We start from the raw sequence: 15,872 nt of genomic DNA, 5'->3' as shown, positions 1-15,872 counted from the left end.
TCTGGTGCGTGTTATAGAGCGAAAAATACAGTAGCTTGGACCCATCTCTGAGAGTTCCTTGGTGTGAAAACCATCCAGTACCACTAAAAGGAAGGGTGATTGACCAAAGATGGCATCCATGAGGAAATGCAGTGGGTGAGAGGCTAAAGTTCTGTCGGATACCCAGAGGCAGCCTTTGTCATGCTTCCTGTCCTTCTCTTTAAACCAGCAGATGTCGACACTACGCAGCGGTCGCAAAAAGCAGCCAACCAGCCCTGATGGTAGAGCCTCCCCCATCAATGAAGACATCCGGTCCAGCGGCCGCAACTCCCCCAGCGCTGCCAGCACTTCAAGCAATGACAGCAAGGCGGATTCGGTGAAGAAGTCCACCAAGGTGAGTTTGGGCTCTTCCCGTGGATGCTCTCCGGGCCATTTCCTGGTAACTCGTCGGAGAAGAGTTCAGGCCAAGACTTGGCAGGTGGTTGGCATCAACATCCAAGCTAGAACTTTCCCCGCAGCGTCTAATGCTGTATCCCAGGTGTGGAGAACCAGGGGCTTCTCCAGATGTTGATGAACTTCAACTCCTGTCAGCCCAAGCAAGCATGGTCAGTGGCCAGAGGGACAATGGGAACTGCAGCTCAGCAGTAACTGGAAGGCTAAAGGTCCCCCCACACTTGCTAACATCCCCTACAGTGGTTTGTTTTTTAAAAAAAACATTTTAAGGAAAGCTTTCCCCCATTCTACTGAGGGACCCCTGCTGTTGCGATACAGAATTCCTAAATGTGGCTGGTCACACATGTGTGTGTTTAAGCTAAAGGTAAAGGGACCCCTGACCATTAGGTCCAGTCGTGGCTGACTCTGAGGTTTCAGCACTCAACTCGCTTTATTGGCCGAGGGAGCCAGCGTACAGCTTCCGGGTCATGTGGCCAGCACATCTAAGCCGCTTCTGGCGAACCAGAGCAGCGCACGGAAACGCCGTTTACCTTCCCACCGGAGCGGTACCTGTTTATCTACTTGCACTTTGATGTGCTTTCGAACTGCTAGGTTGGCAGGAGCAGGGACCGAGCAACGGGAGCTCACCCCGTCACAGGGATTTGAACCGCCAGCCTTCCGATCGGCACGCCCTAGGCTCTGTGGTTTAACCCACAGCGCCACCCGTGTGTGTTTAAGACCCTTCCTCAAATCTCATGGGCACGCCCTAGGGCAGTCCCCTGAGACTGCATTCGGTCTCCTTGTGGAATCCCCAAACAGGCTTCCAAAGAGCCCTGGAATTCACACGGGTCTGCTTTGAAAAGCAACAGCATGGGCGGTTGACTCCTACACTGTTAATTTCCCCCATCCTGCTGTGCAAGAAATATAACCTGTTCCGTTGTCATCCGTATGAAGCTCTTTGCAGGCAGGCTACAAGAACTCCCATTTGTTCTCCTGTCGCTTTCCCCTAATAACGCCACTCCTTTCCCGTCAGCAGCAGAAGATAAAAGAGGAGGCATCATCTCCTCTCAAGAGTTCCAAGAGACAGAGAGAAAAGGCAGCATCTGACACCGAGGAGCCCGACCGAATCAACGCCAAGAAAACCAAAACACAGGTAGGTCTCAGTTAGAGCAGCCTGTGCCAATCTGCCTTCCTCCAGATGTTTTGGGCTGCAACTCCCATCAGCCCAGCCCCCAGCCATCACATGGCAAAAGATGTGTTTGAGAGACCCTGACATGCATGTGCCTCTCTTTTTGTGGGCCCAGCTGGCTCTGGATGACATAGACCAGGCTTCCTCAACCTCAGCCTTACAGATGTTTTGAGACTAGAATCCCCGTCATCCCTGACCACTGGTCCTGCTAACAAGGGATCATGGGAGTTGTAGGCCAGAAACATCTGGAGGGCTGAGGTTGAGGAAGCCTGACATAGACCTTTGGGACAAGGCCTTTGGTAAGGTAGATTTTAAACCATCATTGTGTCCAGCCAGCAGTCCCTCTCTGCTAGGGAGCGGTGTCAGGAAAAGGACTGTTGTCTTAATGTCCCACTTGTGGGCTTCCCAGAGGCATCCTTGTTAGCAGGTGGTGGACTAGATTGGCCTTTTGCTCCAGCAGGGCCCTCATTTACTTGAAAGAATAAAAAAATAATATTGGGACCCAACGGTTCCAACATTGGGTCATTCGTTTGAGCACCATTTTGGACAAAGGTTTCCTGCGTGGCCGGGGGTTGGATTAGATGCCCCGCATGGTCCCTTCCAGTTCAATGATTGCTGTGATTAAGAGTGGCAGAGTGGGATGCAGGCAAATATGATCCACAAGTTATTGTGTGGGGGCCACCCTGGGGAGCACATGTTGCTGTCCAGCTCCTTACTTTTCAGTGGGGCTTGCCACACAGGGAAACTACGCAGTGAGACCATATACCAATTTAGAATTTCTACAGTAGGAACAAGTGCCTTGGGCTTGGCCTGAATGCCCCCTTTTGTCTACTCCCAACCTGGCTGGTGATATAGGAAACTGCATTATACTGTCAGACGATTGGCCCATATAGCTGAGTGTTGTCTACATTCTGCTTCTGTGACTCTGCTACAGCCCTTCCCACACAGACGGCATTTGGGAAGCCACTCAGTGTCCATAAGCCACACCCTTTTTAACACGGAGGTTTCCTCCATGCTTTTTGTCCACAGGAGATCAGCCGGCCCAACTCCCCGTCCGAAGGCGAGGGGGAGAGCTCTGACAGCCGCAGCGTGAATGACGAGGGCAGTAGCGACCCGAAGGACATCGACCAGGACAACCGGAGCACCTCGCCCAGCATCCCCAGCCCCCAGGACAATGAGAGCGACTCGGATTCGTCCGCCCAGCAGCAAGTCTTGCAGGCGTCCAATGGCCTGGCCCAGCCCACACCCGCCTCCATCCCTGTCTCAGCGCAGCTGCCACTGCCAGCCACCTCTGGCCTCCCCTCTTCGGTGCCTCCCCACATCTCCCCATCCGTCTCCCAGTCAGGTAGCAGCCAGCCTCAGGCCCCGGTGCCCCCCCACTCTCACATCCAGCAGGCCCCTTCGCTGCACCCACAGAGGCTGCCGTCTCCTCACCCGCCGCTGCAGCCCCTGACTGTGCCCTCCAGCCAGCCCCAGCCTCCCGCCGTCCCCCAGCCCCACCCCCAGCCTCCGCTCCACAGCCAGATCCAGCCCCTCCCTCACAACCTCCAGGCGCAGCCGCTCCTGCCTCACCCGGTCCCCGCCCAACCGTTCCCCCTTGCGCCGCAGCCTCCCCCGCTGCCTTCGTCCTCGTCTCAGTCTCAGGTCTCCCTGCAGCCCCAGGCTGTGCCCCACCCCCATGCAGCACTCCAAGTCCCATCGGTGCAGCCCCCCTTGCAGGCGCCGTCTCCACTGCAGCAGCAGCCCCCGCCGCCACGAGAGCAGCCCCTCCTCCCGGCCCCTCTGACCATGCCCCACATCAAGCCGCCTCCCACCACCCCCATCCCTCAGCTCCCCATGCCGCCGTCCCACAAGCATCTCGCAGGGCCCTCGCCGTTCTCCATGAACTCCAACCTCCCGCCACCGCCAGCCTTGAAGCCACTCAGCTCCCTCTCCACGCACCACCCGCCCTCCGCCCACCCTCCTCCCTTGCAGCTGATGCCCCAGAGCCAGCCGCTGCAGCCTTCCCCGGCGCAGCCCCCTGTCCTGACGCAAAGCCAGGGCCTCCCTCCCTCTGCCAGCCACTCCTCCTCCAGCCTCCACCAGGTCCCTCCCCAGCCCCCTTTCCCCCAGCACCCGTTTGTTCCCGGGGGGCCGCCACCCATCACGCCTCCTTCCTGCCCGTCGACCTCCACGCCGCCTTCCGTGCCCAGCGCCCCTCCTCAGGCAACGGGCTCCACGTCGGCAGCCTGCGCTGGGAACGTCCCCGTGGTGACGCCGTGCACGATGCCACCCATCCAGATCAAGGAAGAGGCTCCGGATGAGGCGGAGGAGCCGGAAAGCCCACCTCCCCCGCCCCGGAGCCCATCGCCAGCGCCGACAGTAGTGGACACGCCAAGCCATGCCAGCGAGTCAGCCAGGTAAGGGAGGGCGTGGGCAGCTTTGGGGAAACTGCCACCTGTATAAAAGTTAGCGGGACTTTTTCCCACCTCTGCCCATTCATAACACCCTCACTACCACCACATTGAATGATGGTTTGGTGATTTGAACATCCGCAGTTGTGGATCAGGCGGCCTTCTTAGGAGAGCTTGGGATCCCCTTAAAACTGGTGCACCCAATAATGCTGCCCTGCAGGTGCCATTGGCCTCGCAGCTTCCAGCATTCCTAACGGTTGTTCATTCATGCTTGGGGTGAGAGGAATTGGAACTGCAGGGCACCATGTTGGCTACCCCTGCCTTAAAGGGGCTCTCTGAGGGCCAGGATCACAGGAAAATTGCTAAAATGGCAGCGTCATCACACAGATTCTCTTCTCTGCTCCCCATCCTAGCCATAAGGGTCTTCTAAAAGCTCCCCAGGTTGCTACAACATGAAAACTATAAAAAGGTGCACGGAAAATTTGTGAGATACGAGCCAGGGATGTACAGCATTTTGCAGCTGTAGAACACCTCTTTAGATCCTGTTTTACTTCTACATAAGGAAAACTCAAGAGCATTAAAAAGAATGTTCTCTTGAAAGATTGCACAGCACAAAGCATATTGCGATATTGATTTGTCCTCCTGGATTAATCATTTGTGTGTGTGTGTGTGTGTGTGTGTGTGTGTGTGTGTGTGTGTGTGTACAGTACATGTATATAAAAAACTTACTTTGATTCTCTGGCTTGGGTAGTATTCCTCTCCTGCATGGTTTTGTAATCATTTATTTTCCCAACATCTGTTGATTTACCAGTTTTACCAGAGTCCCGTCCCCCCCCCATATGTTGCACAAGGAAACTTCTTCCTGGCTGTTGGGGTGGGGGGTGGATCTCATTCCGCCTCCTACTTCTCAAAATGCTTATGGTTGCTTTGTGTCCCCTGTTCCCTGCACCCCACCCCACCCGGTTTCTTTGCTGCCAGGTTTTACAAGCACCTGGACCGCGGCTACAACTCCTGCGCGAGGACAGACCTGTACTTCACGCCGCTGGCAGGTTCCAAGCTAGCCAAGAAGCGCGAGGAGGCCATTGAGAAGGCCAAGAGGGAGGCGGAGCAGAAGGCAAGAGAAGAGAGGGAGCGGGAGAAAGAGAAGGAAAAGGAGAGGGAGAGAGAGCGTGAGCGTGAGAGAGAAGCTGAAAGAGCGGCGGTAGGTTTGTCTGTCTGTCAAGCCGTGAGGGGGTGATCCAGGCGGGTCTCGAGCCCAACGGAGGCTGCGGTTGCATGATGTCCGGTTGCATTTCCACGGGCCTGGCATGTGAGGGTTTTCGCTGCTCCCCTGTGACCTTGAGAGGGGGCAGGTCCTTCCTCCTCCCTTGCTCTGAATTAAGGATTTCCTCTTTTCCCCTTCACCTCCACTTCAGATCGCATGATTCAGACGGTTATTTGGCATGCAAAAAGAGGCTGGCAGAGGGCAGGTGCCCTGAATTAGCATTGTGTGGACTTGGTTGGGGACCACCTTTGATCCTGCAGTGGAAGCTTGGGTGCTCACCCCTACCTTCATTGTCAGAGGAAGTATGCACCTCTGAATTCCATATACTAGGAATCCCAGTTGGGAAGAGTGCTGCTTCTGCTGCTGCACTCAAGTTCTGCTTTGGGGGCTTCCCATTAGGTCATTGGGGTGGCCAGTTGTCAGAAGAGGATGCTGGGCTAGATTGTCCTTTGGCCTGATCCAGCAGCCACTCTTCTTGTGCTCTTAATTCCACAGTCAAAGAGGAGCTTTGGCTATAAAATTCCTGGAACTGCAGCAGCTGGATAAATTTTGTTCCAGGGGTTGGGGGGGGCAAGCTGAGGACTATTCAGACAGTGCAGAATGACAACTCACAGTCAAGAATGTCAGGATTTGTCATCCAATTACACCTGGAGGGTTGCAGCCTCCCCAACACTTACAAATGATCAAAACTTCTTGTCTGAGTGCCTCTGAAAATCCTCACCTTCCTCCCATAAATGCTCCAGGTGGGTAAACCTAGGCTGCCAGTGCTGTGGCATGGAGACCTTTTTCCTTGCTGCAGGGGAGAGAGCGACCCTGTGAAGGAAGGATTGTGTGAGAGCTATGGAAAGGTCTTGAGCCTGTTTTCAGTTCCCCTACTAAACTCTTCTCCCCTCTTTGGTACAGCAGAAATCATCCAGCTCATCGCACGAAGGACGTCTTGGAGAATCCCAGCTGAGTGGCCCAACTCACATGAGACCGTCGTTCGAACCTCCGCCCACCACCATCGCCGCCGTCCCCCCGTACATTGGACCCGACACACCGGCGCTACGGACCCTCAGCGAGTACGCGCGGCCTCACGTCATGTCCCCCACCAACCGCAACCACCCCTTCTTCGTGCCCCTCAACCCTACCGACCCTCTGCTGGCCTACCACATGCCCGGCCTCTACAACGTGGACCCCACCATCCGGGAGAGAGAGCTCCGGGAGAGGGAGCTTCGGGAGAGGGAGCTTCGGGAGAGGGAGCTGCGGGAGCGGATGAAGCCGGGCTTCGAGGTGAAGCCGCCGGAACTCGATGCGCTTCACCCCGCCACCAACCCCATGGAGCACTTTGCCCGCCATGGCGCCCTCACTATCCCCCCCACGGCGGGCCCGCACCCGTTTGCATCTTTCCACCCGGGCTTGAACCCCCTGGAGCGGGAGAGACTCGCTCTGGCAGGCCCCCAGCTGCGGCCTGAAATGAGCTACCCGGACAGACTGGCTGCCGAGAGGATACATGCGGAGCGGATGGCATCGCTCACCAACGACCCCTTGGCCCGGCTGCAGATGTTCAACGTCACCCCGCATCATCACCAACATTCGCACATACACTCGCATCTACACCTCCATCAACAGGACCCGCTGCATCAAGGTGAGTCCATAGCAGCGGTGTGCTCCATGCTGTGTGTGCAGCCCCTGATGCCGTCCATTTCTTTTGAGCTGGGTGGGGAGGGGTCACCTATTTCTTTGGGGTGAGTGTTTTTCCCAGCAAATGAAAAGAAGTAGTGTACCTGGGAGAGCTAATTTGGAATTTTGTCCCTCATGTGTTAGTTTTCAAGTTGCAGGAAGTCTTTTGTTGTTTTTTACACAGAGTAGAAAAACGCTAGCATTTTTACAGGAGCATTTTGAAGAGATGCACTCAGCGCTAGTGTGGTGCAGAGAGGACCATATTGAATTTGAACCACCACAAGCCTGTGGAGGGAAGTCCCTTTATTTACTTAGCCTTGATCCTCATCACCCAAACGAGAAAAAATGTACACGGTGGAACATTTTAAGGGCAAACCTAAGAGAAACTGCGAAGCACATTTCTGATGTGAAATGCCTTTAATACAACCACTCGGGGCAATAGCGAGGCCAGCAGGGTCATGGACTCAGTGCAGCTCCTCCTCCTGTCGGGTCACTTAGCAGGAGCCACGTTGCTGAGCTTCCAGCTTAGAAGAAGTTATGCAAGGGAGCCTTGCAGCAGAGCAGAGAGACATTCAGGATCTCAAATACAAGCCCACTTGTCCTTAACATGTGTCTTAAGCTGGGGTCTGTGTAATCCCTACCCCCCTCTCACGGCAGTGAGGTCTCCCGAGTTCACTGTCCTCTGTCACTCTCTACTCCTTTTACTGCTATAATCCGTCCTTGAGCTCAGTAGGCTCTCCATTCTAGTAGAATGTTTTGGAAGAGGGCTGGTGTTCAGGGAGGACAAAGAATCGTGCAAAGTGGGGTATTTTTGCCCTCCAGTTTAGATTATTTTTTGCACCTCTGTTGCCACCCTGACCCATTTCAAGGAAGGTGCCTCTTCTGGTGGTACACACCAGTCTTTAGTGCAGCAGTGGGTAGTGATTAAAACTGGTGCATGTGCATTGTAAGAACAGGCTCCAGACTTCGTAGGAAGCTCTGTGATGGATTGATTGTTCTTGAAAAGTGTGTTGTTCTAGCAGAACGTCCAGCATCATCATTTCAGTTTCTTGCCCCCCACCCTTACCCATAAGTTCCCAGGGTTGGTTGCAGCTTGAAACAAATGAGTGGGTCGTATCCCAACTAAGTTCTCACCAGCCACTGAAATTGATGGACATGGCTAATGTAAGTAGGCCTAACTTGGTCATGTCCATCAGTTTCAGTGGCTCTACCCTGAGGAGGACTTAGTTGGAGAAAACCCACAGTCCCGCCAGTGATGACAGGAAGGGAGACAAGACTTTAATATTTCAAGGATCCTGAACACAGAGCCCATGATGCGTCCCTCCAGCAGGATCCACGTTGCCCAAGACACCCAGCATCACAGGAGGAGGAGGGTGACCCCCCCCCCCCGTAACATAACCTCCAAGTGTAGCAGTTTGCTTTCCCCATTGGGGTAGAACTGAAAACACCACTCCCCTCCCTCCTCTCCCATTAAAGAACTGGGGCTGTTTACGGTATCTGGGGTTCTGTTTCCTGGACATGCTGGGAGGGGGCAGAACACTGGGGAAGGGAGAGTTGCATGTATTTTCGAAGAGTGCTGACCACGAGCAATATTTGCTCTTTTTAGAAGGTGATCCTCCCTGCTTTGGATGCATGTTTAATATATTTCCCACGATTTGCCTCCCCAAGAGATAATTGTAGCCAATATAAACTGTTGAGAGAGAGATGGGGAGGCTCCAGAGCATGCACACAGAGTTGTGTGTGTGTGTGCGTACATGTGTGCATGTGCGCACACATAAGCACAGGCAAGGAGCTGGCTTCACTGCTTGCCTTTCCATTGCTAGATCCCTGTACTTGCTTAAAGGGCACTTTTAACCTGCTTCCTCCCAACTAGGGTTGCATAATGTTGGATTTTCAACACTGCAGTGTATTGCCAGCCAAACGTTGCGGTTTAGCGATAAACCGCAATGTTGTAAAAAAAAGCTGCATTGGCCCCAGGCAGCGAGGTGCTGGGTGAAACTGCCGCAGCTCTCCCTATGGGAGCTGAGGCGCTTTTACGTAAGCACCTTGCAGGCTGTGGCAAATACAGCTGGCCCCAGCCTGCTGCTCAGCTGGGGGCCCGAAAGTCTCCTGACCCCAGCAGAGGCAGCCCCGAGTCCCCCGTGCGAAACCGGCAGGGGACTCAGGGCTCCTTGACCAGGCTCAGCTGGGGGCAGGAGCCGCCTGCCCCCCGCAGAGCCAGCCCCGGTGTCCCTGCCACTTGTGCTCGAGCAGCAAGGATCTTGGGGCTCCTTGGCCAGGCTGCCTCCACCTTCTCTGGCATGGGGGCAGGCGAGCTACCTTGCCCATTTGCCCCCCACTCCCCAAAGACAGACCAGGCGGCAGTAGCCAAGCACACTGAGCCTGTCAGGCTCTGTGCGTTTGACTGCCTTAGCCTTCACCTGTGTGGGTGTGCTGCCTGCTAGCAGCATCAAAGAGCCTCCACACCGCCTGGCTGCCTTCCACCCAGAGGGTGGGCTCTGTCTTTCTGGGAGGAAAGGCGCAGCACCCCCTCCCAGACGAAGGCAGCCAAGTAAGGCTGCAGCCCCAATCCCACTCCTCCCCAAGTGCAAGCAGGAGCGGGATTAGGGCTCTCTTAGCTGGGGGGGGGGGAGCACCTAACGGAGCTCTCATCCCACCTCTGTCTCCGTAAAAGTACTTTGCTGAAGAGAGGGCACCAGCGCGCTCCTCAGTCAAGCAGTTTAAAGAAGCGGAGGGATGAAGAAGCTGTATCGGCAACTCACTGATGCAATTTATTTCCCCCTCTGCCGGGGCAGAGTGTGATGGCGGTTTCACCAGCGGTATGTCCCCCCCCCCCAATACCAGTCCTGGGATGTATTGATATATTGCCCAATGCTACTCCCAGCACCAACACCTTCCATCCCCCCATCCCCCCAAATATTGAGGAATGGCTGTAGCTCTGTAGTGGAGCACTGGCTTTGAATCCTCAGTGTCTTCCCTTGGGATCTCCAAGGAAGAAAAACACTCATATGAAACCCTGGCTAGCCACTGCCAATCCTGGACAGTGCTGAGCTAGAGAGACCAGTGTCCTGACTCCGGGCACAGCAGCTTCCTACGTCTTAAGGGGAAGGCTGTAGCTCGGTGGCAGAACATTTGCCTTGTGTTCAGAAGTTCCCAGGCTCAGTCCCTCGCTGGCATCTCCAGGTAGGCAAGATCCCTGCCAAAAAGCCTGGAGATCTGCTGTCAGTCAGGGTAGACCACTGATCTTCAGCTGGTGGGTCAGGACCCACTCGCGGGTCACGGCCTGATCCAACATGAGCGCTATTACCATGCAAATGTATGGTAAAGAGTTAAGAAATGGGTACCCAAATGCATGTTTGGGTTAAAAGTGGGTCCTGGGATCTGAAAAGGTGTAAGATCCCTGGTGCGGACAGTGCTGAGTCAGATGGACCAGTGGCCAGGCTCGGGATAGAGTAGCTGCTTTGCATGCAGAAGGATCCAGGTTCACTCCCCAGTGGCATCTTCAGGCAGGAAAGACCCCAGCCTAAAACCCTGAAGAGCCATTGGTGTAGACAACCTAGAGCTTGCTGGTCTCATTGGTGTCCCCCCCCCCATTTTCTTTTCTTTTTTTGCATACTGAGGTGGGTGATTTGGAATTGTTTTTCCCCCTCGGGATGATAACAGTGGAGTTAAATGAGACACTGGGAGGGGAGGGAGCGTGTGTGCATCCTCACAGCCAAGGTCAGTAACAAAAGCCTCCCCACCCGCAGTACAGAATGTACTGATCTCCATAAATGTATCAGACTGCAGATGTAGTTTTTGTGCAGGCAGACAGAACAAAGTGAATCTTGCATTTAAAAATAGATGGAGAGAGTCTGCCCCTGCTTTCTGGGTTAAGGCAAGGCGTTATTACAAGAGAGCTTTCTCAGGAAGAAAGCTCGCTCTGTGTTTCAGGGAAACTGCTGTTCATACGAAAAGACCCAAGTTCAACCCCCCGCTTCTCCAGGTAAGGCTGGGAAAGGCTCCCTATCTGAAACCTTGGAGAACTGCTACCAATCAATGTAGGTAGTACTAAGCTGGTTGGACTACTAAGCTGGTTGAACAATGTCTTCCGTTCCTATGTCTGAAAGCAGGGATAGCCCATGTGGTGCCCTTCAGATGTTGCTGGATTACAACTCGCATCACCTCTGTTCATTTTCCATGCTAGCTGGGATGATGGGAGTTGGGAGTCCAGCAAACATCTGGAGGGCACCATGTTGGCTATCCCTGTCTTAATGGAGGGCCCAGAGTACATGGTTTGCAAGCAGAAGTTTCCAAGTTCAGTCCCCAGCATCATCTGGGGAAAGTGATGTAGGAACATAGGAAGCTGCCTTATACCAAGTCAGGCCCTGTGTCCATCTAGCTCCGCATTGTCTGCTCCAACCAGCAGCCCTGGTTCTCCATGGTTTTCCCTACTTGGACATGCCAAGGGTTGAACTTGGAACCTTCTGCATGCAGGGCAGATGCTCTGTCACTGAGCGCTCTGGTGCTTCCCCAATCAAATAAGCAGGTGATGAGGATCTCCAGAAACAGCTGAGAAAAACTCCCTGCCTGAAGCCCCGGAGAGCCACTGCCAGTCAGTGTATAGACAGTAGTGAATTTAATGGGCTGACTCTGTATAAGACACTCTTGCATTTCCTGAGTTATGCTTGTGCTAATTGCACCAAGCATCTCCATGCTGTTGTTGAGACAGAGGGCAGTTGTGTTCAGAACAGAGCCAGAGTCCAGAGTCCTTCCCAAGACAGGTTCATCAGCCGCCACCTTCCAGTGACCTACATGTTCAGTCCAGATTTTGGGGTGTTTTGTAGTGCTCATTGGAGAGCCGTTTTAACCAAACGCCTCCAGGTGTCTTGAGCAAGGAAGTCAAGGAGGTACAGACCTCACACTCTCCTGTGTGCAAAGTTTTTCCATACAGTTGAAGAGCTGCTGCAAGTCAGTGTTGACCCAATGAGTCTGACTCAACATGACACTTTTCCCTTATCTTTCTCTCCCCCTGATCTCAAATTCTGCAGGGATTAAAACTGTTCACTCTTTAGAAATAGGTTCAGATTGTGTCCCTGAAGCTGTCTTTGCTGATAGCCCCTCCCTGAGGGGTCCCACTAGCTCTATGGACTCTCTGCTAGCTTATAGGCCAAGGTGCGATACAAACCCCAGGCTGTAATTCAGGATCCAAGTGTTCCTGTGTTTCTCTTGCCTGGTGGGTTAATATTGTAAGCCTTGCATGTAGCACATCACGCATGCCGTTTGCAGCAGATCTTCTGAGTGTCGTTAATTGGATTGATTCATGCTGGGTTGGAACATGACCTCTCTCGACATATGATAGAGGGGCCCTGGAGGCAGTGACCTAGGACAGGAATCCCTTAGAATTAGGTGACTGGGATCAGGAATCTTAACAAAACCCAAGGCTCACCAGGAAGGTCTTGTATGAGAATATGTATATATGCAACTGCAGGACGAGAGGAAATCTGCTGAGACAGGCTGCTCTGACATGCAGCGACTCAGGTTGCAGACACCCTAATTAAAGCATCCAGGGGCTCATATGCTCCCTTGGATGAGAATCAGGGTCAAAATGACCTGACCAGATTCTCTTCTCCGTTTTCTGGGAACCTTGACGAAGCACCTGTCCAATTAGCCCCTTTCTCTCTCCCCTCCCCCACATGAAGCTCTTCCATCTTGCAAGCAGGGCAGAAGATTTGCTGTTGTCCATGGTTTTATTTTAAGGTTTCTCCTTCTTATAAATAAAGTTCTGAAGGGGCTTCAGAGTTTTCACAGGAGCTGAGTTTGATCACTGCCTCGCCCGGGGCCTAGCCCCAGAACCTGTTTTCAGATGTTCTGCCCAGCCTCTGAGCATGTGAAGTAGTAATGACTAGGAAGATAATTTCCCTGAGTTAGCAAAGAGAGCATTTTTCTCACCATTGAGCAATCATTAGACAAACAATATCTCACTCCCCACCATGATTCTGTCTGTCTGTCTTTGCCTCTCTCTGAGACAGAAAGCAGGCTTGGGACTCTGCAACTCTGAAATCATACATCAGATTTCACCAGGCTCTGCCCTTGCACTTTCAAGCTTTTCCCAGCAGCCACAAGAGCTAGGAGCTGGTTGTTTAAAAATAGAGGACTCTCCAGATGTGAAGCTCTTTGCTAGGTAGTACATGAACAGCTTGTGCTGCATCTGTCAGCAAATGTGCAAATAGCCCCCTGCGGTTGTTTGTTTTCTCCTTCCTCAAATAGCAACCCTATGATGGTGTCCCTATCTGTTCTGGGACCTTGAACTTGGTTTTTCCTGGGGTGAGATGAAACTCCTAGGGGGAGCGGGGAGGTTAGCAGACAGATGTGCAGATCAACCGCCCTCAGCAGGAAAGGCAACACTTCTAAGAGGCTTATATTGCACGTGTTTCCCTTACATTGTTGACAGTGTCACTATTATCTGAATGTCTTCTGGCGGCAATGTGGTCTAGAGCCTTCTCAGCAGAGGCATCTACCTTGAGGAGCCCGTCCAGCTACTTCACTGCCCTCTTTTTAGGAAAAACTCCCCTTCTTAGGAGAGCTTTGTCTCTCATAGGAGGAAAAAGGATCTCTGCCATTCTGTGGCATTATTGGGGCTTATTTTTAAAATGTTTTTATGATTAATTTTATGATACGCTTTGTGTCTTGTGTGCGGTGCCTCAGATGCCACCTCCAGGGCATTTATGGGACGTGTCTAAAAAAGGAATAGTAAATGAATGGTGAATTGATTTTCTGTTGTTCTTGTACGCAGTTCCCTTTTTCCTTCTTAATAAGAAAGCTCATTCCTGTTCCCCCCCTCCCCTTTTCTCCCCTTTTGTTTTAACTCTCAAAGACTGTTTGGCCACCCGATGTCACTGCGAACACTCCAGACAGAGAAGTAGGCTCCACAGTTGGAGGGGGGACTAGGCTTCTGATAATTACCGGTTATGCTCAGCTATTTGCGCAAGTATTAATGTTGCTTTTGACCCCTGAACAAAATGAGGGTTTCTGAGCCTGGTGGTAAGTTGTCGTTGCTTTTCCCCCCCTCTTTCCTACCGCCCCCAACCTTTCCCTTTTGCAGGCTCGGCAGGACCTGTCCATCCCCTCGTGGACCCCTTGGCAGCCGGGCCCCATTTGGCGCGCTTCCCTTATCCTCCCGGCACTATCCCAAACCCGTTGCTAGGGCAACCGCCCCACGAACACGAAATGCTCCGGCACCCGGTCTTTGGTAAGTGTGCAATAGCAGCCCTTGGGAAGCCAGTGTTGCGCAACCTATGCCCTCCAGAGGTTGTTGGACTATGACCCCCATCATCCCTAGCCATTGGCCATGCCGCTTGGGGCCGGTGGGGCTTGGAGTCCGACAGCAAGATCTGGAGGGCGGCAAGTTGGGCAAGATTGATGCAGATGAAAAATATAAGACCTAAGGGCTATCTGGGTTTGACGGCAGCCAATCAGATTCCTCCAACCAGAGCATTTGCCCCCCCCCCCGCAGGGATGCTGTTCAGCATCTGGTGTCCAGAGGTATCCTGCTTCTGTACATCGTGTGGATATTATTGCCAATTGTCTTTAATAGACAAATGCACCTAGTTTAGGTTTTTATTGGGTACCAGCGATTTAATGCATTTATCCTGGTATCCCAGCTGTCTCTGGACTGACTTACTTATGAAATTAAGGCTGTGTACTGGGGGAGTCCCATTCAAAGACTCTTCGTACCAGGGATCAGGCCCTTTCCTATGTGGACGGCATTCCACAGTTGAGTCACATCCGCGTAAATCCTACTCAGGGTGGACCCACACAAATCATCTCCAGTGATTTCAGCATAGAGTAGGACTAGCATTGGGTGCAACCCATCTGCTCAGTCACTGTTATCCCAGCTTGCAGTTACCAGGCATGCCTTGGCCAATCCAAACTTGTGTGCGACAACCTTTTCTCTTTTTCTCTCTCCCCAGGTACCCCCTACCCACGTGACCTCCCTGGCGGCATCCCTCCTCCCATGTCAGCAGCCCACCAGTTACAGGCCATGCATGCTCAGTCAGCAGAGCTTCAGAGACTAGCCATGGAGCAGCAGTGGCTGCATGGGCACCCCCACATGCACGGGGGCCACCTCCCCAGCCAAGAAGACTATTACAGGTAAGGCTGGGCCCATGCTGTCAGCGGAGGAAGAAGTTCTCTGGGGCAAGCTCCCCTTAGCGTGCATGCTGCCCCTTGGCCAGTTCCTCCTCTATTTATTTGTTATTAATATTATTTATTGAATTTGTATACCGCCCAAGTGGGCAACCACCTTGCCCTGAGGGAGGAGAAAGGAGTGGTCTGGCGAGCTGCCACCACCCACCTCGCAGTGGTAGTCCCCTTATATCACATTTCCTTCTTAATTGATGCTTAATTGTGCAACTGTCTTTGGTGAACCGCTTTGTGAGGTACACCTGAAAAGCAGCATACCATAAAATAGGCACAGGGGACGTGTAGCCCTCCTAGACGTTGCTGGACTACAACTCCCATCATCCCTGACTAATGGCGATGCTGGCTGGGGCTGAAGGGAGCTGGAGTCAAGCAACATCTAGAGGGCTGCCTGTCATGAGTGAGTGAGTGAGTGAGTGAGTGAGTGAGTGAGTGAGTGAATGAATGAATGAACCAACCAACCAACCAACCAACTAACCAACCAACCAACCAACCAACTAACTAACTAGGAGAGGCATGTTATGAATGAATGAATGAATGAATGAATGAATGAATGAATGAATGAATGATGACTGAATGAATGAATGAATGAACCAGGAGAGGCGTGTTCTGGCAGCAGCATAAAGTGGAGACCCAGACTGGCCACATTTGCACAACTGCTCTCTTGCTTTAGGCTCCTATCACTTTACAGGTTAGTTACACCAGAGGTGTCAAACGTGAAGTGTGTCACACGCCCTCAGAGCTGGGTTTGTTTTTCTGAGGTAGGAGAGGG

At 52.9% G+C, this 15,872-nt stretch overlaps 1 protein-coding gene across 19 annotated transcripts in view; it reads left to right on the top strand.

Annotated features, from left to right (window-relative positions):
- RERE (arginine-glutamic acid dipeptide repeats) overlaps positions 1–15,872 on the top strand; it is a 351,307-nt gene that overhangs the window by 330,290 nt on the left and 5,145 nt on the right. For 6 of the 19 annotated variants that reach the window (XM_079986730.1, XM_079986731.1, XM_079986743.1 and 3 more), the window contains 8 exons: positions 209–373; positions 1,445–1,564; positions 2,630–3,999; positions 4,972–5,194; positions 6,161–6,884; positions 13,776–13,820; positions 14,004–14,150; positions 14,872–15,052. In XM_079986730.1, the coding sequence (XP_079842856.1) occupies positions 209–373; positions 1,445–1,564; positions 2,630–3,999; positions 4,972–5,194; positions 6,161–6,884; positions 13,776–13,820; positions 14,004–14,150; positions 14,872–15,052 (2,975 nt within the window). The remainder of the gene's footprint in view (positions 1–208; positions 374–1,444; positions 1,565–2,629; positions 4,000–4,971; positions 5,195–6,160; positions 6,885–13,775; positions 13,821–14,003; positions 14,151–14,871; positions 15,053–15,872) is intronic. The other 13 variants (XM_079986732.1, XM_079986746.1, XM_079986737.1 and 10 more) reach the window with 10 other exon arrangements.

The sequence above is a fragment of the Podarcis cretensis genome, assembly GCF_951804945.1.
Source record: "Podarcis cretensis genome assembly, chromosome: 8".
NCBI lineage: Eukaryota > Metazoa > Chordata > Lepidosauria > Squamata > Lacertidae > Podarcis > Podarcis cretensis.
Note: the sequence above shows the minus strand (reverse complement) of the source record. Positions and strands in the feature narration are given on the sequence as shown.